General features: G+C 42.3%; 1 protein-coding gene across 1 annotated transcript in view; it reads right to left on the reverse strand.

Annotated features, from left to right (window-relative positions):
- Positions 1–24,391, reverse strand: part of LOC135082481 (myotubularin-related protein 4-like) — an 86,574-nt gene that overhangs the window by 10,101 nt on the left and 52,082 nt on the right. The window contains exons 8-19 of the mRNA XM_063977277.1: positions 22,269–22,461; positions 21,944–22,057; positions 21,619–21,732; positions 21,294–21,407; positions 21,121–21,252; positions 18,614–18,810; positions 16,264–16,456; positions 15,157–15,342; positions 11,816–11,980; positions 4,222–4,449; positions 1,730–2,021; positions 1,173–1,319 (exon numbers count right to left, since the gene is read on the reverse strand). Of these exons, the coding sequence (XP_063833347.1) occupies positions 1,173–1,319; positions 1,730–2,021; positions 4,222–4,449; positions 11,816–11,980; positions 15,157–15,342; positions 16,264–16,456; positions 18,614–18,810; positions 21,121–21,252; positions 21,294–21,407; positions 21,619–21,732; positions 21,944–22,057; positions 22,269–22,461 (2,075 nt within the window). The remainder of the gene's footprint in view (positions 1–1,172; positions 1,320–1,729; positions 2,022–4,221; positions 4,450–11,815; positions 11,981–15,156; positions 15,343–16,263; positions 16,457–18,613; positions 18,811–21,120; positions 21,253–21,293; positions 21,408–21,618; positions 21,733–21,943; positions 22,058–22,268; positions 22,462–24,391) is intronic.

Here is a 24,391-nt window from a genome sequence, read left to right on the forward strand (position 1 = left end):
CCGCGGGCGGAAAGCTAGTGTGCCATAAAATAGTAAAGGTTCTGTCAAACCAACGCGATTACACGCGATAAGCCGGCGTGCTGCGATGGCGATCAATGCATTTAAGTCTAATCGCCATCGCTGCACGCCGGCTGATCGCGAGTGATCGCGTTGGTTTGACTGAACCTTTAGTAATATCTATAATTCTGGGGCCACACTAACGGCTAATGTCAATTCCCACTAGCGCGATAACTTGAGTTGTATCGCCAAACGGCAATGTTAATGCCGTTGTCAAATTATCGCGTTAAGTCATGGCTACACCTACGGTTAACGTCCATTATCGCAATAATTAATGACATTTCCCGTTAGTGTGGCCCGAGCATAAGCAAACCCAACGCGTTCAGTCTGCATCCGCGATAGCGTGCACGGTAGCGATCAGACGTCATGTATGAATTTGTAGCAACGGTTCACATCAACGCGTTCTGTCGCGTGGCGTCCGATGCAGCGTTTGCACGCAGCGGTAGCGATCAGCCCCCCTAGACAAGTTGCACTTTTGATCGAATCGATAATCAAATCCGTCAAAACTTTACTCGAAACTAGGATAGATGACAGTACAATATTATGGTACTATCGAGCTGTCCTGATGATGGGACTGCAAGGTGGCCATTGAAACTCCTAAACGAAACGGCGGAATCGCATCGAGTTTGGGTTCATTACATTTGTCTTTTCGAGCACGAGCGTGTTAATAATAATAAATACACTTTATTGCACACCAAAGTAAAGAACAGAAAGAAAAGGAACACACAAGGTACAACTAGGCGGTCTTATCGCTATGAAGCGATCTCGTCTTCGCGTGTTTTTTTAGTTTTTTAAACTAAAGTCTGGTCGCGGAGCACGTAGAATCCAAATGACCCCAAGCTACCCATCCTTATCGCTCGCGCGCAATTATGTTCCTGTTGCGCTCGCTCACTGCGGGCGCCCGTCACACAGTCGCGACAGCAATATAATTACGCGCGAGCGACAAGGATGGGTAGCTTGGGGTCATTGGACAAAATTCTACGTGCTCACAGACCGGGCTTTAGGGTAACCGAGCCAACCGGGTAACATGGAAAGCATTGGGGGAGGCTATGTTCAGCAGTGGACGTCCTATGGCTGAGATGATGATGATGATGAGGGGATGTTATAACACTCACTGGTGGTGCTGTGGCAGCAAGAGGCGCGCCGAGGGGAGGCTGGGCACAGCGTGAGCTGGCTGCCGTGCCTCCTCCCGCCGGTTCTCCTCGTTGTGGCCGCAGCCTCCCCTTCGCTTTCGGAGGACACGCTGCTTGATGTAGCGCCTCCTGTGACAATAGATAGAATATGATCGATTTTTTATCAAAATCAAAAATATTTTATTCAATTTAGACCAATGGTGGCACTTATGTAAAAATTTATACCAAAATGTAACCAACACAAAAATACTAAATAGGACCACGCAGCAAAATTGAAGGCAATCCATTGGCCTACTCAAAGGAAGTTGAAGTAGCTTTGAAGAAGTTAAGTCAAACTATCTGATCTAAAAATATATCTTGCCCAACCAACGTCGTCAAAAAGTTGACAACACAACCTCATTTTAATTGTAACAAAGACGTGTTACGAACTTTCTGGCTACTTTGGGTGTCACGAATTATTTGACGCTGTCTATACAATCGTCAGTCACACAAAAAACAGAATTAATCACAACTGCATAAAATACCCAATCCTTACTCACCGTTCAATTCAACTTCCAAAAACTTGGCCGTCTCTTCACTAACTCCATTAACCGTCCCATTAACACCGTTAACCCCGTTCACTCCGTTATGGTTGACCACGTTATGGTTGACCACGTCCCCATCCGTGGAGTTATGGTTGTCTATGGGGGAGGCTTCGTGGGAGTCTGGGGGCGTGGCCTCAGGTCTGTGGGCGTCGGCAATGTCGAAGCCGGTGGACGATTGGTTGCTTGACTCTGATATAGAACGCCATGTAATGCTAATGTTTCGTGTTCTTCCGGATTCTCTTGGTGTCTGGAGAAGAAGTTTTTTGGTGAGATTTTGTGAATAAGACCCGCAGGGTTACTCCATAGTTTCAGATCTTCGTCACTGTCACTCGTGCTAGGATCTAGCTCGGTGCGAGAGGGATGGAAACATCCAAAACTTCGGATAGCGTTTTTGAGAGTAGCTTAGCTGTTTTCCATCAAAGTGGAAACGAGGTGAAAGCAAACTGAGATGTGTTACATTTGCCTCGTCTAGGCTTTGGTGGAAAGTAGACTTTAGATATTTAACATTATCATATTTGAAAGCCAAGCAATGAAATGACGTGATGATGATTCTACGTATGCACAGTAAACCGACGACATTCTGTATCAATATTTCTGTAAACATTTATCACAATTTTACTGTAAACTTGGAGTCCTTCATGAGGTATTGGTACTAATAAGACCCGTTTAGGTTGAGCTAAATTTTAATTATAGGGTTAGTTATTGTTATAGTCTATCCAATATAGCTTGATTAGAATGACGGCTGTCAAACGAATGTGACTAGTGATGGGTATGTTTCGTACGGTTCACATAGATGTATCGATAAGTTTTCGAAAAAATGATATGAAAAAATGCACCCAATTTTTCTTCATATATCTTTATTCATAAAAATGACAATTATGATTTAAATTTAAAGACAGTAAAATTTAAAATTCATGTCAAGGGTGTACAACCTAAGTCGTAGTCATTATCATCAGTGTTCTTCAGTGGTTTTTTCCTCTCGCTAGAGGGCGGTGGGCATCTCTTCTAGAGCAACGGTGCTATGAATACCCAAAAAATTTTTTTTTGGTTTTTAATAGTGAACATTTAGAAAAACGTATAACTTGACTAAAATATGTTAAAAAATTTGTTAAATATGTTAAAAAAATAGTTTTAATTTAAAATGACTTAAAAACTAAAATTTTAAAATTACTAATGATAAAAACTATTTACAAAATAAAAAATACTTCACCCCCAGCGCCGCAGTCAGGAATGGTGCCCAAAAGGCTGGCAGCATTGCCACGTTGAATGGCCAGGCTAATTCTCTGGCCGAAATAGCTGCCAGCCTTTTGATCACCGGTCACCTCGGTGATTCTCTTTGCCAGTTCCTAATAAAAGGAACGAGCGCTTGGACCCCATGGTTTTAATTTAATATGACATATTGTGTCGATATGTCCCAACACTAACATTTTTGTAACTCGAGATAACCTTGTAGAGACGTCGTTAATACTCTAGCTTGATTTTTATAATTTCGAATTACTACTTATTGGTGTAATTTAACGCTGCATTTACACGAAATTATCATTTTTATTGGAAGCACTGTCGTCGAAAATATTGTTTGTAGGTCAGACGTGAATTATTTCTTGTCCGCCAATATTTAGCTCTCATTGATCGCTACTACAAAGTTATGTCGTTACTTTTGATGACAGCTGTCATTCTAATCAAGCTATATTGGATAGACTATAAAAAAGCGAATTGCAGTGGTTAGTATAGAATAAAAAAATATAAAGTTTATTTTAGAAGTCAGTAGATTGACGTGAGCTGATGATTAAGATGAAGTGAAATGTAAAGCATAGAACTAAACTATACGGGACGATTCTTTTGGACGTTTAAGCCAAGGCAATAAGGTGCCATCTATCAATCTACCATGAAGAAGAAATCCTAAATTTTAAATCTTATTCAAAAGACTTTAAACTTCAAAATCCATTGGCAAAATCATCATTTTGTTCGAAATCCATTTACGCAGTTCATCTTGTGACAGACGTAGTATCTTTTTGCCTTGTTAAAGTCGAAAATCAAACTCAATTTCAAGCCTATTCAACAGGGATGTTTCCTGGGTTAAAAAGCAAGAGTTTTTATTAGTCCGTCAGTTAGCTTATCAAAAACTACTCAACAGGTATATTTTTCACTTTTTAAAATTAATGAAAATGTAAAGAGATAAAGCGTGCCAAAGTTCTAAAGAAAAGGCCCGTGACGTCAGTGAGTGCGTAAAAGTGCAGCACTTTGTGACGTCGCGCGGAACTTCAACGCACTATAACTTTGTAATTATTTGTTTGATTGACTATTAAAAATATACGTGTCCAATATTTTTTTATACTAAAATTGACGGACTAAAAAATTTTTTTTAGGAAACTAGCCTACTGTGACAATAATTAATCTTATTGCTTTGTCTTAAAGTCCAAAATCAAAGCCTCAACAGTTCAACTCACGTCAGCCACCAAGACCTCAGCCAGCACCTCAGCGAGATACGCCGACGATTCCTCCGGCGTGTCGGCGTCCAACGCTCGCGCTTCGCCGTCACCGTCGGCCAAGTCGGCGATGTCGGTCTTTTCCGCCGCCGCTACGCCTAACTCGCGTTCTAAGGATGATGATCCGCTCGCGATATCGCGGGGTAAGTGTGTGCTGTTCTCAAAGTGGTCGGGGTGGAGACCGTCCACCTAGAAGTAAAGAAATTTGAGAACATTAAACATAATTCTAAGACATAATTTTAAATCTCATCATTATAGCCCTGGAAATAGAGTTGGTTTTCAAATCATTGTTAAATTAGCTTTATAAATTCAGTTGAATTTACGAAATAGTAACGTCAAAGGTTTCTTTGCCATAGAAAATCCATGAAAATGTCACATTTGACAGCGCATAAAAGTATATAGATGACCCACGCTGAACTGTCCTACCAAACTCAATGACAGGGGGGCGCTACCATCGTTCAACTATATGGTTTCCAACATGGCAAAAATCGGTTGAACGATGGTAGCGCCCCCCTGTCATTGAGTTTGGTGGGCAGTTCAGCATCGGTCATCTATATGTAACTTGACTGGTAGTGTCAACTACCCTATTGAAAATCCACATTATGTGGGTTAGTTTGTATGTTCCCTGAAAAGGGTCACCATACGAATAAAGAATTTGAATAGATTCACACCACCTATAAATTGAAACACTGATACTGAACAATATATTTACAAAATTTTGTAGGTTGTAGAAAAAGAGGACTATGACGTCACTATTTTTAAATCAACTGACCGAAATAGGTAAACAATTTATAATTTTATCAAAATCAAATCTTAATGGACTGGTAATGCCTTCAGCTCTCATAATCTATTGGTCATTGGGCACCCCTGCCGACCAAGACACGAGAGCTACACTGCTTGCGCATAGCGATGGTTTCCACCGCAAACTAGCGTGCCTTGGCCGACAGCCCCCCTCCGTTTTGAGTGTCATCATTAGGCAGTAAACCAGCCCCTTTACTATATCATAGAGCGATTAAATACGTTTAGATAGTACCATCCACGAAGACGCGCCCCACCATTCTTCCGCTAATGTTTGAGTGTTATCGGTATATTATCCATGAGTGCACACGCACACTACAATAATGCCGCTCGGATTGCTCGGATCAATCTCCCCGCACCCCGCGCGACCGAGACCAAAAATTGGTGGGGCGCGTCTTTGTGGATGAAACGATCTACAGTGTTGATTTCAATTCTCGCCATATTTATTTAGGTGATCTATTATGGACTTATATAAACGCATTATCCACCAAAAAAAACATAAACGAAAGTGGAATTTTTAGCGAATATTTTCCGTGCGACATCAACTCTGCCGTGCTAGTGATATTAGCAGTATAGCCTGACCAGGAACATAAAAACCCTCGCCATGTTGCGGAAAACTAATGGTACTAATTTCTTTTAATGGCAACAGTAACTGAAAACTTCATTATAATGTCACCTTGCATGTCAGTTTATTGCTGTCATAGTGTAAACAAACTTTATTTTAAATGTGCGCAATTGATTTTGTGAATAAATTGCTAAAATCTTTTTATAGTCGTGAAAGAAAAGTGGTTCACAATGTGTTAAAGTATTTGTCGAAGAGAAATACTAAGGGTTCGGACAATATTTTCATTGAATAATGTTTCCGACAAAGGTTGTCAAATTGACTGACATGTTTATCGTATAGTACAGTCAACTATGAAAATTAGCTGTGGTTTGTTTCAACTACCTATTTTAAAGTTTTTTGTCACTTTTTAAGTGTTGAATTTTATGGAATTGGGAAAGAAGTACCGAGTTTGAAGCGTTCTTAGCAGACATTGCAGTTGAATATTCAAGTTCTGAATTTTATTATTGATGAATAATAAAATAAATCCTACTAGCTCGATTGATGGTTTCATTTAATTTATTTAAACCAGGTTACCTATAATAATATTTTTTCGTTAATTTATGAAAATATCAAATTAGCCCGTAATTCTGAATCCTGATACATAAAGTTAGCCTATTAATTTAACACAGGTACGACTGTACTCAGTGTTGCACTATCAAATGCAATTGACGCGCCTCTATGCCAGGGTTTTTATGTTCCTGGTCAGGCTATAACTTCAATATTTTGCTTTTAAAAAAACTTCCGTCAGTTCATTGAAATAGAGCTCATTATAGTTTTGCCAAAAAAAAGAGTTATTGCTGATATCGCTAGCACGGCAGAACTGTACTGTGGCTCGCAATCAATATTGCAATACGTTTACACTGCGGCACCTTCGAGCTATGCGGATCGCTCGCTATCATGTCGGATAGCCTACTGAAGGAAGCCACTTAAAGGAGGTAGTGTAAATAGGTATTTTTCTTTGACTAACTAAATTTAAAGTTCGTTTTTAAATTTTCGAAGTCAATTTTTTTACTGATTGATCAGAATAAGCTACTTAATCAACTCCTTAAATATGGCGGAGATTGAAATTAACACCCTGTATATCATCTCCTGTCTCACCTGATCGCCGTTGTTCTGTACAGGGGCCTGTAGGGGCAGCTCGTCGACGCAGCTGTCGGTGAGGCCGCGGCAGCCGCGCCTCGATTCGCAGGAAGACGCGTCTATGAGCGACAGTTTCCTGGAAGAGTTGTTGAAATAAGTTTTCATGCCTTTGGTAATTTGCAAAACTGTTTCCAAATTACACCAATTACAACTACATAAATCCCACAGAATCCTGCTTAACTCTCTATCATCCGCGCCGTCCAGCACAGACCATAAAGTTTATTATACCAGCATACATGGCCGCGTGTAGTGAGTTTGTTCCGGTGTTTCTTCTCAGCACTTGCCATATGTTTGTCTCGAAGCGCTGGTAGGGCTCAAAAGATAAGGAGACATGTAAAGTGCCCCATAAGGGCTACCTTTTCTTTTTTTATTATTTTCTATAATAATAATATTTGGACGTTCATAAGTGCCACTTGTGGTCTAAACTGAATAAATTTTTTTGATTTTGATTTTTGATTTTGTATCGCTGCTAGTCTACCCGTATTGTGAATGTTGTGATTGCATCTTTGGTGATTGCGCCGAATATCGACATAACGCAACGATCGCGTGAACTGCGACAACAGTGTTTTTAGGGCTAAGATGACGCGGAAATGAGCGACAGTTTCCTGGAAGAATTGTTGAAATAAGTTCTTATGCCTTTGGTAATAAGGTATGAAGTGTTTTAGAGCTAAAATGACGCGGAAATGAGCGACAGTTTCCTGGAAGAATTGTTGAAATAAGTTCTTATGCCTTTGGTAATAATATATGAAGTGTTTTTAGGAACAAGCTGACGCGGCAATGAGCGACAGTTTCCTGAAGAAAATATTGAAATAAGTTCTTATGCCTTTGGTAATAAGGTATAAAGCATTTTTAAGGACAAGGTGACGCGGCAATGAGCGACAGTTTCCTGGAAGAGTAATTCAAATAAGATCTTATGCCTTTGGTGATAAGATATGAAGTGTTTTTAGGGCTAAGATGACGCGGAAATGAGCGATAGTTTCCTGGAAGAGTTGTTCAAATAAGTTCTTATGCCATTGAATTTGGTGATAAGATATGAAGTATTTTAGGGACCAGATGACGCGTCATCCTGAATAAAACAATAAGTGGGTATGTAATGTTTCAAATCAGTCCACAGATGGTGAAAAAAATATCAATATACGTTTCGCTAACTCTTTTATAATGGACAGCTAGGGACTGAAATTAGCTGCCTGTTGATATATTTCCCGAACTCTATGATCTAGGGCCTAGATTCTAGTCATCTTCAATGTACTCGTACCATCCTAGACTGCATACAGGGTATTAGGTAAATGGGTATATGAGCCGACACTAGCCCATGTTAACATAGGCATATAAATGGTATGGTGAAGTCAGAAAATTGATATCACCATTTTTTTTTTAATTTTCATACAAAATAAATTTTATAAAATCCGATTTGTATGAAAATTAAAATAATTAAAATGAAGATAGCAATTTTCTGACTTCACCATACCATTTATATGCCCATGTTAACATGGGCTAGTAATAACTCTCTCATGTAAGCGAATTGGCTTTTGTTGTATAATTGTATTGCTACACATATGCGAAAACATGTAAATGGTGTATAGTTTCTTAAGTAGTGGTTAATCTATTATTGTTTCACTGTATGTTTTCCAAACAAAATAAAATAAAATAAAATAAAATAATACTCAGAGGTGACAAGAGACGAATATGGGAACCTAACATCCTTTTCAAAGGTCTGTTAAAAATGAACTTGTCTTGTGTCATTTATCTAAATGGTTTATGAATAAGTAGCGATTGTCAAAAGATATCGACAGTAACGATTCTTAAAAAATGACAAAACACACGCCTATTTATGGCTTGTTTCATGTGTCACATAGTGTAACACAAAAGGTGTTTCAATAATGTTTACGGTGGTTAACTTACATAACGTCGGGCGCTATGCTGGGATCGCTGCATCTTCGTTGGGTCGTTCTCTTCTCGCCTTCGTTTAGGAGATTGTCACACGATCTCGTCTTTGTCATTAGGCCTGCAACAAAATATCTAATTAGAAAAACACTATCATTTTCCCTACTAAACTAAAATACATTAGATGAACTTAAAAATTAAAAGGGCAGTAACTAGGGGCTCTAGGGCGACTAGTAGTGGCTCTAGAACAGTCACTAGCGTGTCTAAGGGGTTACTAGCAGCTCTAGGGCGGTTACTAGCAGCTCCAGAGCTGTTACTACCGACTCTAGAACAGTTACTAGCGGCTATCGGGCTATCAGGTTATTGTAGGGTGATTACTAGCGGATCTAGGGCGGTCACTAGTGGCTCTATGTGGATTACTAGCGGCTCTAAGAGCGTTTACTGGCGACTCCACTGCGTTACTAGCGGCTCTAGGGCAGTGACAGGTTGTTTTAGGTCGGTAACTAGTGACTCTAGGGGTTTACTTGTGACTTTGGAGCATTCGCTGTCGGCTCTTGGGTCATTACTAGCCTCTTTAGGACGGTTACTATCAACTCTAGGGCGGTTACTATGAACCCTGGGGCTGTTTACTATCAACTCTAAGGCGGTTACTATAGTCTCTAGGGCGGTTACTATAGTCTCTAGGGCGGTTACTGTCATCTCTAGGGCAGTTACTGTCAACTCTAGGGCGGTTACTATAATCTGTAGGGTGGTTACTGTTATCTCTAGGACGGTTGCTATCATCTCTAGGGCAGTTCCTATCAACTCTAGGGCGGTTACTATCAACTCTAGGGCGGTTATGATCATCTCTAGGACGGTTACTATCATATCTAGGGCGGATACTACCAATACTAGGGCGGTTACTATCAACACTAGGGCGGTTACTATCAACACTAGGGCGGTTACTATCAACTCTAGGACGGTTGTTAGTTGTTGACTAGTTGATAGTATCAACTCAAGGGCGATTACTATAATCTCTAGGGCTGTTACTATCGTCTCTAGGGCGGTTACCTGGCGGCTTGGTGGGCGCGGGCGGCGCGGACGGCGGTAACGGCTCGTCGAGAGGCTCAGCGCGCTCGCCGCCCCATAACGCGCCCCATAGACGCATCGCGCGCACAGTGCATTCCGGCCATAGCACCTCCTGCAAGGGATATACAACGTTATTGTATAGGTATAAAGTCGAAAATAATTCTTAACCTAACTGAGTTTAACGTATGAATTACACACGCAACAATGCATTTTTTTTCACGCTAATATAATTTGGGCCAAAATTTGTGTAAATCTGAAGCTAACCTATGTGGATCGCGCGTGTGGATAACGTGAGAAAGCGCGGCGGGGGCGCCAATAGTTTTCATACCTCTAGAAGCGCAACAGCCATTCTTCAGTCTTTGTCACGGTTGAAGCGCTATAACTGTGCGTCTAGAAATTGTGTGAAATCTATGTAACTCGGCAAAGCACACTACATTGGCGCCACTGCTGCACTTTTTCACTCCCACTTCTTTAATTTGAAACAGTCCTTAGTGAGAAGTCACACGGTGCGGTGCGGCGCCGCACCGCAAACATTTTGCCGCATCACTGTACACGTGGTGGTATGCGGCCCCGCAATACGGCACCGTCTCGCTCAATCGAAGTGCGGTGTGCCTGCGGTGCAGCGCCGGAACCAGAGTAGGCTGCAGCATCGCAGCCGAAACGTCAAGCCGTGAGTACATAATGTAACTCATTAATAAACGTCGCGTTAAGACCCGTCTTACTATTTTAGTTAAATACGAGGTCGAAATGAGTAGGTCATATCCATAGAAACGCACGGGCGCGGTTTGTATGTGAGCGCGCCAACACGTATATTGGCGCGCCCACATACAAATCGCGCTCGGTGCGTTTCTATGAAGATGACCTACTCATTTGTATTTACTCTGCCGGAACGCACCGTCTGGCATATCATTGATTTTTATATGCAGGACGCCGCAGCGACATCGCTCCGGCGCGCGCCGTGACCGCACCACTCCGTGTGGCTTCTCCCTTAGTATCCGGACACAGAGCTGAATTAAATAAAATAATAAAAAACATACCTGTGCAGGGTGCGGCGCGTACAAATGGTTCACTGCCACACTTGAGCCAGCTGCTCGGGCGCACGGCACTCTACTTAAGGCTAAGAGAGATTAAGGGCCTCTTTCATGATCTCCGAGTAAAGTTCTAAGTAGTTCTTGATTAACACTATTTAGCAATTAAAAGTAAGATGTGTTTTAGCGTCAAAGTCTTAGCTACTAGTGGCTTAAGTGTGACTTTAAGCCACTAGTAGCCAATATGACACTTTACTCAGATATGGTGAAAGAGGTCCTAAGCTCATTCTTTTTCTTCTTTTTGTGTCAACCTACAAAGTGTCAGCCCAAAACTCCACAGCAACATCAGCAACTAAGTTTAACTAAGCTATTAAAATTATTTATTCATACCTGTGCAGGGTGCGGCGCGTACAAATGGTTCCTGTACGCAGGAGCCCTCAACAACTGCCAGACTTGAGCCAGCTGCTCGGGCGCGCGGCACTCTACTTAAGGCTAAGAGAGATTAAGGGCCTCTTTCACGATCTCCGAGTAAAGTTCTAAGTAGTTCTTGATTAACACTATTTAGCAATTAAAAGTAAGATGTATTTTAGCGTCAAAGTCTTGGCTACTAGTGGCTTAAGTGTGACTTTAAGCCACTAGTAGCCAATATGACACTACTCAGATATGGTGAAAGAGGTCCTAAGCATATTCTTCTTCTTCTTCTTTTCGTATCGACAACAAACCTACACAGTGTCAGCCCAAAACTCCACCACAAGAGTGGCGTTGTCAGCAAATAAGTTTAACTAAGGCCCAGTTTTTTGATTCATAGTTAAAATAACAAATTGTTAATTTTTGCTACTAATGGTTAATTATTAACAAAATGTTAACTAATAGTTAAAAAATGTACTAAAAGTCAAGCTAACTATTGTTCGAAAAACATTTTTTTCTAATATTTTACCACTTGTCATTTGACATTTGTCAAATTTGACCATTAGTTATTTTAACTAAGAATCAAAAAACCGGGCCTAAGCTTATTAAAGTTATTTATTCTTACCTGTGCAGGGTGCGGCGCGTACAAATGGTTCCTGTACGCAGGAGCCCTCAACAACTGCCAGACTTGAGCCAGCTGCTCAGGCGCGCGGCACTCGGCGCGCTCGCGCCGCGTGTTGCATAGGAACGTGCCGAACATGCACGAATGCACGTGCGTGGCCAGCTTTATCTGTATGAAGAAGCATATTTTGAAGAAAAACATTTGAGGCATTTATGCCACCGCGTGGCAGAAACTGTTTTTTTATCTGAACATGCACGAGTACACGTGTATGGCTAGCTTTATCGGATGGAAGGAAATGAATGTGGCACTTTGTGGCATATGCCACCGCGTGGCAGAAACTGTTTTATCTGAAACACGATTGCAAGTGCGTGGCTAGCTTTATCTGTGGAGGGATATTTTGATTAGGAATTTTGTGGCAGGAACTGTTTTGTATTCATTACAGCTTATTTGTAGGAATAGATGACCCACGCTGAACTGTCCCACCAAACTCAATGACAGGGGGGCGCTACCATCGTTTAACTATATGGTTTCCAACATGGCAAAAATCGGAACCAGCGATCCGGTATTGACGGTGGCGCCCCACTGTCAATGTCATGCATAGGACAGTTCAGTATTTTGGAACTATATGGCTAGCTTTATCGGATGGAAGGAAATGAATGTGGCACTTTGTGGCATATGCCACCGCGTGGCAGAATCTGTTTTATCTGAAACACGAGTGCAAGTGCGTGGCTAGCTTTATCTGTGGATGGATATTTTGAATGAGGCATTTGCCACAGCGTGGCAGGAACGGGTTTTATAGTAATTACAGCTTTATCTGAGGATGCAAATGTATATTTTGAAATGAGGCATTTTTTGAGGGCAATGCCACACAGTGGCAGAAACTGTTTTCGTAATAATTAAGGTTTCAACCTTAATAAAAAAAACATTACAATGAATTCCGTGTCAGACTGCCGATTCGAGGAACTCATCAAAAGGAATTAAATTAGTGCAGCATTAAAAATAAAGAACTAGTTCGATCCGCGTCTAACACTACTTTTGTTGTAAACCTACTTCTAACACTAATATTGGATACCGATATATCCTTATTTTTTATGTACTCATAATTTATTGTGGTAACTTGTGTAAGACAAAAAAAACAGAAATAGAAGAGAATAGAATTTATTGATCACAGTAAGCACTTATAAAAAATAACAACACAAAACGAATATCTTCTATCTTCTATATATCTATATATACAGGGTGTCCCGTAATGTAACGTCAAGCCGGAACTGGGTGTTGAGGCAAGTTATGCTGGTTATTAGAAAAATATAAAAAAAAATCTATGTGGCATATTTTCAAAATAATGGGCATTTAAAAAAAATCAAAAATTTTTACTCCAGGTGACGGTCTTTTTACTCGTGTTGCCACAAATCTTCACTTTTTCCAAATTTTTTTTTGTTAAGTAACCCTGAATAATGCTTCTCTAAATTGTTATCAAAATTACAAAACCAGCTGCTCCAACTTGGATGAAAAAAATACATTATTCCCAAAAAATTTTTAAAAATAAAAATTTTGCCTAGTTTAATAAACTGACTGTACTGAAAAAAAATTGTACTACGCGAGTGTGGCAAGTGACGTCATAATTTGGCGCATTTAGTAAGGATTCCAAAATGGTATAACACTTGGTAAATTCTTTCTGCAATTGTCGACAATTTTTGGTTTTTTGGAAATAATCCCGTTTTTAACTTTATCTACCTTGGTTAAAAATTATTATTCTAATGTGCCCAAAATTCAAGTTTCTGGCTTAAATGAGGTGGAGAAGCCATTTTAAAAGGTATGAGCGAAACGGAGAGGGCCATCTTACCAAGCAGGGATGTTATGGATATCCGTAACCGTAACCGAAACTATCGGATATCCGAAATAAAAAAATATCCATAACCGTAACCGAAACTGATTCAAAAGTTACGGATAGTTTCGGATAAAGGCGGAGTCTAAGGGTACAATTATTCCAAACTGCAAAACTCTATGAAATCTGCAGTACACGCCGCAGCAGCAATGCCGCGCTGCCGATTTCATAGAGTTTTGCAGTTTGCGGTCTGCGGCCCGTCTTGGAATTGTACCTTAAATCTTAATATTTGTTACCAACTTGTCTGGCATTCCCTGGCACCATCTAATATGCCAGCCTGTTTAACCTTTATCATACATAGGTGGTCACGCAGCATCTTGCTATTTGAATTATACCTACATTTTTGAAATTCTAATAATTCCGTAACCGAAATTATCCGAAACTTTCGGATAATCTGAAATGATTTCATATCCGTGACCGTAACCGAAACCGGTATAATATTATTGTAATATCCGTAACCGTATTCATAACCGAAACTTCATATCCTTATTATCCCTGTTACCAAGTACAAGTGCAGGCAGAGCAGGTAGTAACGGCGCGCACGCACGGGTGACTTTTGTCACAGTATGTCAACTACTAATTACTGTCATGGTGACAAAAGTTTCTGTGACTGACTGTACGGTAGTCAGTCACAGAAACTTGAATTTTGGGCACATTAGAATAATAATTTTTAACCAAGGTAGATAAAGTTAAAAACGGGATTATTTCCAAAAAACCAAAAATTGTCGACAATTACAGCAAGAATTTACCAAGTGTTATACCATTTTGGAATCCTTAGTAAATGCGCCAAATTATGACGTCACATGCCACACTTGCGTAGTACTTTTTTTTTTCAGTACAGTCAGTTTAAACTAGACAAAATTTTTATTTTGAAATTTTTTTTGGGAATAATGTATTTTTTTATCCAAGCTGGAGCAGCTGGTTTTGTAATTTTGATAACAATTTAGAGAAGCATTATTCAGGGTTACATAACAAAAAAAAAATTTGGAAAAAGTGAAGATTTGTGGCAACACGAGTAAAAAGACCGTCACCTGGAGTAGAAATTTTTGATTTTTTTTAAATGCCCATTATTTTGAAAATATGCCACATAGATTTTTTTTTATATTTTTCTGATAACCAGCACAACTTGCCTCAACACCCAGTTCCGGCTTGACGTTACATTACGGGACACCCTGTATATAAAAGAAAGTCGTGTTAGTTACACCACTTATAACTCAAGAACGGCTGAACCGATTTAGCTGAAAATTGTCAGGGAGGTAGTTTAGAGCCAGGAGAAGGATATAGGATACTTTTTATCCCGTTCGAAATTTAAAAAAAAGTCTGCTTATTTATTGCCATTAAGGCGGAACAAAGTTCGCCGGGTCAGCTAGTAGAAATTAATGGGCCACTGCGTCAATAGGCTCCCGCTCAGTATTTATCATGACATAATGGCAGAAATAATGCCACCTTCCCAACTTACCAGGTACGCCTCATTGAACTCGAAGCTGCACGGGTATTGCGCCATCATCTGGTGGACCACGTCGAGCCACTGCAGAAAGATGGGTGACCGCTCGTTGGGTTCCTCCGCCGCGAACTGGTGGCCGCAGCGGTCGGCAAACTTGTGGCCGAAGTCGAGCCACTCGCGCTCGATTAGCACTTGGAAACCCTGGGGAACAGTTTGTAGTTAGTACTGTTAATTGTGAAAAATCCAAAACGTTAAAATAACGGTATTATAGCCAATGAGCTGCTGTCATAGTGACATTGACGTAATGTCAATGTCACACTAGAAAAACGTTAGAATAGAGGGACGCGCGCGGACGACTCTACCCGCTTTTGGTGCTAAGTGATAAATTGTATTTAGAATGAGACAAAATGTTAAAGTTAAGTTTTTTTTTATGTGATAGGTGGCAGAAGTATCCAGTGCACAGTGTTTTATTTATGAGAATAGATCTACCGGCCTCTAACAGTACAAAATCATAAAATTAATATACGTAGCGGAATAGAGCAACAAAGGACTGAGCGAGCGAGATGTCACTAGCAGCAACACTTTGTGATAAAAAGATGCCGTCGCTATCGCGTCAAACAGAACCATTTTTTGCAACTGTTTGACAGTTCAGTGGCACGCTGAAAATTTGAACTCTGATATATTTTCAGATTTTACGTGAGTGAAATCGCATATCTATGGCATCAGTCGCATGCAGTATTCCAGACACGTACAACTAGATGACGTCACTATTGTAGCTGTCTGCTGCCCTCCAGTGGTCTAATGCTAGCTGTGAGAGCTACCAGGAGCGCATAGACCTGCAGTGTGCCATTAGCGTACGGTGATCACGATCTGTGCTCACAGCCGTCACCTCTGATGCCCTAGCTTCAACTTGGGGAAGTACCAGGAGCGCACAAACCTGTAGGGTCCTATAGCGAGCGTCCAGCACCAGTTGGGCGGAGGCCACGGTCTGCGGCGTGCGGTCCCAGCCGTCTGAACAGTGTACTAACGCCGGCCGCCCGCCTAACATCTGACGTCACTATTGTAGTCTGCCACTTTCTGATGGTCTAATACCAGCTGTAAAGGTACCAGGAGAGCACAAACCTGTAGGGTCCTATAGCGAGCGTCCAGCACCAGTTGGGCGGCGGCCACGATCTGCGGAGTGCGGTCCCAGCCGTCTGAACAGTGTACTAACGCCGGCCGGCCGCCTAGTACCGCGCGTGCGACCACGCCGGCCGCGCGTAACACGCCTGCCACGTATTGCGGCCATAGCGTGCGTTCCAGGTTGCTGTGCCAGCTGGAAACAAAAAAGAATTAGTATAAGTATCTCTTGATAAATTCTAAAAGATCTCGATGTCTCTGGACGGCCACAACACAAAGATAAACACAGCGATGGGCAGGATGAGGACTAGTGTTATTACTTTTTAGATCAACGTTTTTTTAAAACGCGGGTTTCTCATAGGCCCTAATACTCGCAGTGTCTGGTGAGGAGCCAAGATCTACAGCAAAAGCAATAGGCCTTTCTGAGTGACGTCACCTTTGAAGGCATCTGCCGCACCCTCCTAAGCTAATGTCAACTGTTGGAAGTAGGTACCAGGAGCGCATGAACCTGCAGCAGTCTGTATCGAGCATCCATCAGCAGCTGTATCAGCTTAGTTAGGTGTTGATCTACAGCTTGACTTTGAGTATGATATTAAAAAAGGCTATTTTTTCCGTCGGAAGATGCCAATAGGCACTGCCAGTGGGCAATGTAGGACTCTCCCCACCAAACGAGCAGTCTACCTAAAACCCCCTGGATCCAATGTGTGGAGGTACCAGGAGCGCATAAACCTGCAGCGGTCTGTAGCGGGCATCCAGCAACAGCGGAAAAAAGCTAGTCAGGTAAGTCATCTGCCGCACCCCTTTATCCAATGCTAATTGTGAGAGGTACCAGGAGCACATAAACGTGCAGCGGGCTGTAGCGAACATTCAGAATAACAAATGGAAGTAATGAGGTAATAAGCCATCGGCCGCACCCTTCTAACCTAATGCTAACTGTAGGAGGTAGGTACCAGGAGCACATAAACCTGCAGTGGTCACAAAATAAAAGTTAATGAGGTGGATACTAACTTGGCCTGGGTCGCTCGGCTCTGCTGCTAAGGCTCGCATCTGCTGGAAGCTTCTCCTGACGTGGTGAATGTTGGGCAGCGACATGAACTGGATGTCTGCCATGGGGTAGTACTGCTGGTATTCACAATACTTGTAGCGACTGGTGAGCAGCCAAGATTCACAGCAAAAGCAGTGGCTCTGTATAAGTGACGTCACATTTGAAGACATCTGCCGTCACCTTTGAAGACATCTGCCGCACCCTTCTAACCTAATGTCAATTGTGGGAGCTACCAGGAGCGCATAAACCTGGAGCGGTGGTGATACTAACTTGGCCTGGTCGCTAGGCTCTGCTGCTAAAGCCCGCATCTGCTGGAAGCTTCTCCTGACGTGGTGGATGTTGGGCAGCGACATGAACTGGATGTCCGCCAATGGGTAGTATTGCTGTTGAATGCTTACAGTTATACGGGCCTAATAATAATAACTATATATTTGACACTAATTGAAATTGAATTATATGTTTGGACGACCAATACTGCTGGAATTTATTTACTTTTTATTTTATTTTTTGTTTGTAGGTGCGCGTGTAACGCTCTGAACAATATGGGATGAACTAAATTGTCGAATCGCGCGCAATCAATCATTCGATTGCACAAACCGGTTTTGCGGGCGTCGAGACACTCAACAACGCGTAAAAATGTCACTCTTTACGAATATTACACATTAACACAATATTACTTCACCATTACTACACACACACCTATACAAACAGTTTTATCTTTTTATTAGTATTCTTTTCATTTGTATTTTTAATAGACGTAGTCTTATCATCCTTACCGATTTCCCGCCTTTTGTATTTATCTGTGCACTAATATTACTATTTATGTAGTTATGTTTATCTAGACAATTTTATGCAGCTCACTATTTTATTTATTTTATCAATGGTCCGTGACCCTCACTCGGCATGGGGCACACTGAAAACCAGCGCCGTGGCCTTCGTCACCGTGGGCCACGGCATATGCTGAGTGGGGTCCCGTTGCAGTGGGCATCTTGTTGGTGGATGGGTGGCACTGCTCAGTTTGCTCTTGTTTTTATTTTTTCTTCTTTTATTATTATGTGCCACTGTCATGTCTATGTAATTGCCTGTATTTGTGTGATGTCCGTTGTAATAAATGTATCTTTCTTTCTTTCTAATACAGCGTCTGGTGAGGGGTCAAGATCTACAGCAAAAGCAATAAGCCTTTCTGAGTGACGTCACCTTTGAAGACACCTGCCGTCATCTTTGAAGACACCTGCCGCACTCTTCTTACCTATTGCTAGCTGTGGGAGGTACCAGGAGCGCATAAAACTACAGGGCGTTGATACTAACTTGGCCTGGTCGCTCGGCTCTGCTGCTAAGGCCCGCATCTGCTGGAAGCTTCTCCTGACGTGGTGGATGTTGGGCAGCGACATGAACTGGATGTCCGCCATCGGGTAGTACTGTTGGCACTCGCAGCCGCCGCCACGAGCGCGATTGGTGACGGCGGACGCGTAGGAGCGAGCGTCCACTATTAGGAGCTTGAGGTTCTGGGGACAAAATACGAAACTTGTAAAAAAAACTGGAATCTTTTAATGTAGTTCTGTTTCTTTTCAAAAATAAAGGAATGTTTTCTTTGAGTAAAACAATGGCATTGCAAAATTCCACCCTGTATAACCCCCACAATATCAGTAGAAGTACCAGGCTCACATACCTTATTAGCAGTAGAAGGCTGCCAGACAGGCGGCCCCAGTCTGCATTGCAAGCTTGAAGAAAAGCAATGACTCCAAGTCACCTTGGGCAAGTTACATTCCCAAGGCTGGCAGGCAGTAGTTGTTAGCAGTAGAAGGCGGCTGCAATCCCCAGTCTACATTACCAGATTGGACGGTAGCTTTTCATTCTCTCTCGAGTTCTATCAGTTACCAAGAGATAAGTCAAGTTCCAACGGTAATGATCAAGGCAGAAGTACCAGGCGCGCATACCTTGTTAGCAGTAGAAGGCGGCTGCAAGCCCCGGTCCGCGTTGCAAGCCTGCACGAAGGCAGTCAGCAGCTTGTAGCCCTCACTCCATCTCCACTCATCTCATCTTGGTCACAAGTTTCCAGTCACTCCATCTCCGCTCATCTCATCTTGGTCACAAGTTTCCAACTTAGAAGTACCAGGCTCGCATACCTTGTTAGCAGTAGAAGGCGGCTGCAGCCCCCAGTCCGCGTTGCAAGCCTGCACGAAGGCAGTCAGCAGCTTGTAGCCCTCACTCCATCTCCACTCATCTCATCTTGGTCACAAGTTTCCAACTTAGAAGTACCAGGCTCGCATACCTTGTTAGCAGTAGATGGCGGCTGCAAGCCCCGGTCCGTGTTGCAAGCTTGCACGAAGGCAGTCAGCAGCTTGTTGTCCTCACTCCATCTCCACTCATCTCATCTTGGTTACAAGTTTCCAATCACTCCATCTCCACTCATCTCATCTTGGTCACAAGTTTCCAATTTAGAAGTACCAGGCTCGCATACCTTGTTAGCAGTAGAAGGCGGCTGCAAGCCCCGGTCCGCGTTGCAAGCTTGCACGAAGGCAGTCAGCAACCTTTCATCCTCGCTCGAGCGCCAGCCCAGCCAGCCCACCTCGGACTATACTATAGTCCATTCAGCGTAAGATGGTGATTATGACAGTTCTATTTAGTGAGGCGCTCCTTATAAACCTAATCGATATTTTTTAGAATCGAGAATATTTTCTATAGAAATCTAATCGCCATTTATTTGTTTGATTTTTAATCTTGATCAAAATTATATCTATGAATTTGAACTATCTGGAAATGGAATAAACGTGAATATTCTTAGTGGTACAAAATAAATCACAAAGAATTAAATATAATTATATGCATTTTATTCAATAAAACATCAAAATAACAATAACAAACAATACGTGGAAAAATCGCATAAAACAAAACCGTCATCAAAGGCAAACGCACACGTACTGACTTAGCTTTGACCTGCCTGAGATAATAATCGTGATTCGATGGTAAGATGACCACCATGCCGATTACTGATTTATTGCGATTGCTTATGTCCCATCCCTATGAGCAAAAGTTCCGACTAACGCAGAAGCAATTCATTTAATATTTTTGCACAATTTTTTCTAAATAATAAACTAATAAATAATTAGAAATTCTTGTTAAGGTTAATTGAGAAAGATTAGTGATTGATATTTTGGAAGGATGAAAACACACAAAAGTAATTGATTTTTACAACTCAATATTTTTATTCGTAGAAAGTTAGAATCATAAAACGAAACGTTTTATCTGTCTAAATCACCATCATAAGTTGAATGAACTATAAGTTATACCCCCCATAATAGAAGTATCTCTACCATAGCTTTACCCTGAGTTACAGTCTACATGGTATCAGTAGAGGTACCAGGCTGGCATACCTTGTTAGCAGTAGAAAGCGGCTGCAAGCCCCGGTCCACGTTGCAAGCTTGCACGAAGGCAGGCAGTAGCCTGTTGTCCTCACTCCATCTCCAGTCATCTCAGTCACAAGTTTCCAACTTAGAAGTACCAGGCTCGCATACCTTGTTAGCAGTAGAAGGCGGCTGCAAGCCTGTACGAAGGCAGTCAGCAGCCTTTCATCCTCGCTCGAGCGCCAGACCAGCCATCTTAGTTACTCATGGCCCACTAAGAAGTACCAGGCGCGCATACCTTGTTAGCAGTAGAAGGCGGCTGCAAGCCCCGGTCCGCGTTGCAAGCTTGCACGAAGGCAGTCAGCAACCTTTCATCCTCGCTCGAGCGCCAGCCCAGCCAGCCCACCTCGGGCTGCGACGACCGAGCGATCACCGATCACTGGTATCAGTAGAAGTACCAGGCTGGCATACCTTGTTAGCGGTAGAAGGCGGCTGCAAGCCCCGGTCCGCGTTGCAAGCTTGCACGAAGGCAGTCAGCAACCTTTCATCCTCGCTCGAGCGCCAGCCCAGCCAGCCCACCTCGGGCTGCGACGACCGAGCGATCACCGATCACTGGTATCAGTAGAGGTACCAGGCTGGCATACCTTGTTAGCAGTAGAAGGCGGCTGCAAGCCCCGGTCCGCGTTGCAAGCTTGCACGAAGGCAGTCAGCAACCTTTCATCCTCGCTCGAGCGCCAGCCCAGCCAGCCCACCTCGGGCTGCGACGACCGAGCGATCACCGATCACTGGTATCAGTAGAAGTACCAGGCTGGCATACCTTGTTAGCAGTAGAAGGCGGCTGCAATCCCCAGTCTGCGTTGCAGGCCGGGACGAAGACAGCAACCTCTCATCTCCCCTGGATCTCAATTCAAGCTACCTAGGACTGTCCTATGTTATTACTCCCATGATAGAAGTACCAGGCGCGCATACCTTGTTAGCAGTAGAAGGCGGCTGCAAGCCCCGGTCCGCGTTGCAAGCCTGCACGAAGGCAGTCAGCAGCCGCTCGTCCTCACTGGAGCGCCAGCCCAGCCAGCCCACCTCGGGCTGCGACGACCGAGCGATCACCGATCACTGGTATCAGTAGAAGTACCAGGCTGGCATACCTTGTTAGCAGTAGAAGGCGGCTGCAATCCCCAGTCTGCGTTGCAGGCCGGGACGAAGACAGCAACCTCTCATCTCCCCTGGATCTCAATTCAAGCTACCTAGGACTGTCCTATGTTATTACTCCCATGATAGAAGTACCAGGCGCGCATACCTTGTTAGCAGTAGAAGGCGGCTGCAAGCCCCGGTCCGCGTTGCAAGCTTGCACGAAGGCAGTCAGCAACCTTTCATCCTCGCTCGAGCGCCAGCCCAGCCAGCCCACCTCGGGCTGCGACGACCGAGCGATCACCGATCACTGGTATCAGTAGAAGTACCAGGCTCGCATACTTCATTAGTAGTAGAAGGCAGCTGCAATCCCCAGTCTGCGTTGCAGGCCGGGACGAAGACAGCAACCTCTCATCTCCCCTGGATCGCAATTCAAGCTACCTAGGACTGTGCTATGTAATTACTCCCACGATAGAAGTACCAGGCGCGCATACCTTGTTAGCGGTAGAAGGCGGCTGCAAGCCCCGGTCCGCGTTGCAAGCTTGCACGAAGGCAGTCAGCAACCTTTCATCCTCGCTCGAGCGCCAGCCCAGCCAGCCCACCTCGGGCTGCGACGACCGAGCGATCACCGCTCCGTTGCCGCGATGTCGCCATACCACTGCTGGTATGCGCCGCATCGCGCGGAATCTGAGAAAAGAAATTATCTGCAGTGAGTAAAAATCTTTAAAAACACGTTTTGGCGCCAAATAATAAGGCCAAAGACACATTTATAAGTTTTGCTAAATAATCCGCGGTAGCGTGTCAAGCCAAGTTCTAGTAACAGACACTGGCGAGTAGCACCGTGTGTAATATTACACGAACCATTTGTTTGGAGCCATGTCTTTCTAGACATAAGGGGCTTATTACAAAAAGTTAAACGCCCGTTGAACACTTGTTCAAATTGTCATTTAGTATGAAAATGACATTTTAAACCAATGTTCAACGTGAGTTTTACTTTTTTGTATTCGTAATAGGCCAATAATCTTCTATTCTACGTCAATGTTTTTAGTTCCATTTAGAACGGACAATAATAACTTATTTCAAACAGAATACAATAAATTAGTATCGTTGAATCGTCATTTTTAACCAAACGTTCCATTTAACGATGTACTCATAGGAATTTCCCGATTTTCAAACACAATGCAAGAATCCATCAAATTGTTAATAAATTATATGCGGTTCCATAAATGTTTTTTAACTTTAGACTCTTAACTCATTGAAATAAGTGTCAATAGCAATATTTTTATAATCAACCGTGCATTCTTTAGATGGCCAGCTGCATATGAGGTTCAGCGAATACACAATCGATTGCTCATAGTTTACCGATTGATTAATGCAATTGGTATTCAATTCACTATCGGAGAATGTTGAGTTTTTTAGCTTTGTATGGTATTTATTTTATTGCTTGAAACTTGATAGATTTCGTAATTTGTAGTGCACCAATTTCTAATAGTCCCGTTAACACCCTAGCTAAATATATTCCTTTTAAGAGTGAATTATCTAGCGGCTGAACCGATTTTGATGCGGTTATCAGAAAAAGTATTTTTAAATAATCTGATTCCGAAAATTGTTTTTGAAAGGTTAAAATATTATCTTCGCTTATAATTTTATTATCAGTTGAAAACGTCAATATTTGCAACAGTGCAAAGGCAATAAAGTGGAAGGCACATTGATGTTAAGCCCAGCTAAAGGTCGTGATCTGTTGACCCCTTATCAGTGAGTGTAAACGGTGCGTAATACAACACGCTGTGCGCCACTGATAGTTTGTTTGTGGGTTTAGTAATATAGCATGCTTAGAACATGCTTTGATATGATCGTTTTGTATATGATTAATAGATGAGCATTATAATTCTTATTTCCTAAGTTACAAAACGCTAATGAACTAAGCTAAAGGTACAGCGACTACAGATTACAAACAACTACTCCTAGACAAAGACTAATTACTACATTTTTGTAACAGATTTAACGACATCTTCGCTTCCTTTTAGAATAAATTTACATTATTTGAATAGGCATATCACTGATCAAATATCAGTATGTAAACAAAGGTGGATCACATAACAAAAATATTTGCTGTAATGATTCACAGCAATAAATATTTGATTGTTTAATATTTTCATTATTGAAAATGCATGCAATATGTGAGGAAATGTAACTTATTTGGATCTTAACGCTTCGCCAGCTGTACTGTAGATGTATCATATTCGTAATGTTAATTTCTAGATGGTCAAAAGGTAGCCAGTGCGTTTGTTACTACAAAAATCGTTTTCCAAAGTTTCAAATACATATTGCCATCCCTCTCACGCAAAACGAAATGCTAGCATGAGCGACGGTGACAGATAGACCCGAAACTACGTAAACAGCGTTTCAGAGTGGTCCTGAAGCTACAGATATTTCTCGCCTCATCAGTGTGCTTATCATGAGTTAGTTAGCTAAAAAAAAATGACATTAAATGTAGGACAGATTGCACAGCGCCCCAGCGGCTACTTTATAGAACTAAAATCTTCATAGAATTGATGCACTCGCTAGCGAGCACACATAACGTAAACTCATGGTAAGCACACAGTACTCTTGTCCA

Source organism: Ostrinia nubilalis, chromosome 21, assembly GCF_963855985.1.
Source record: "Ostrinia nubilalis chromosome 21, ilOstNubi1.1, whole genome shotgun sequence".
NCBI lineage: Eukaryota > Metazoa > Arthropoda > Insecta > Lepidoptera > Crambidae > Ostrinia > Ostrinia nubilalis.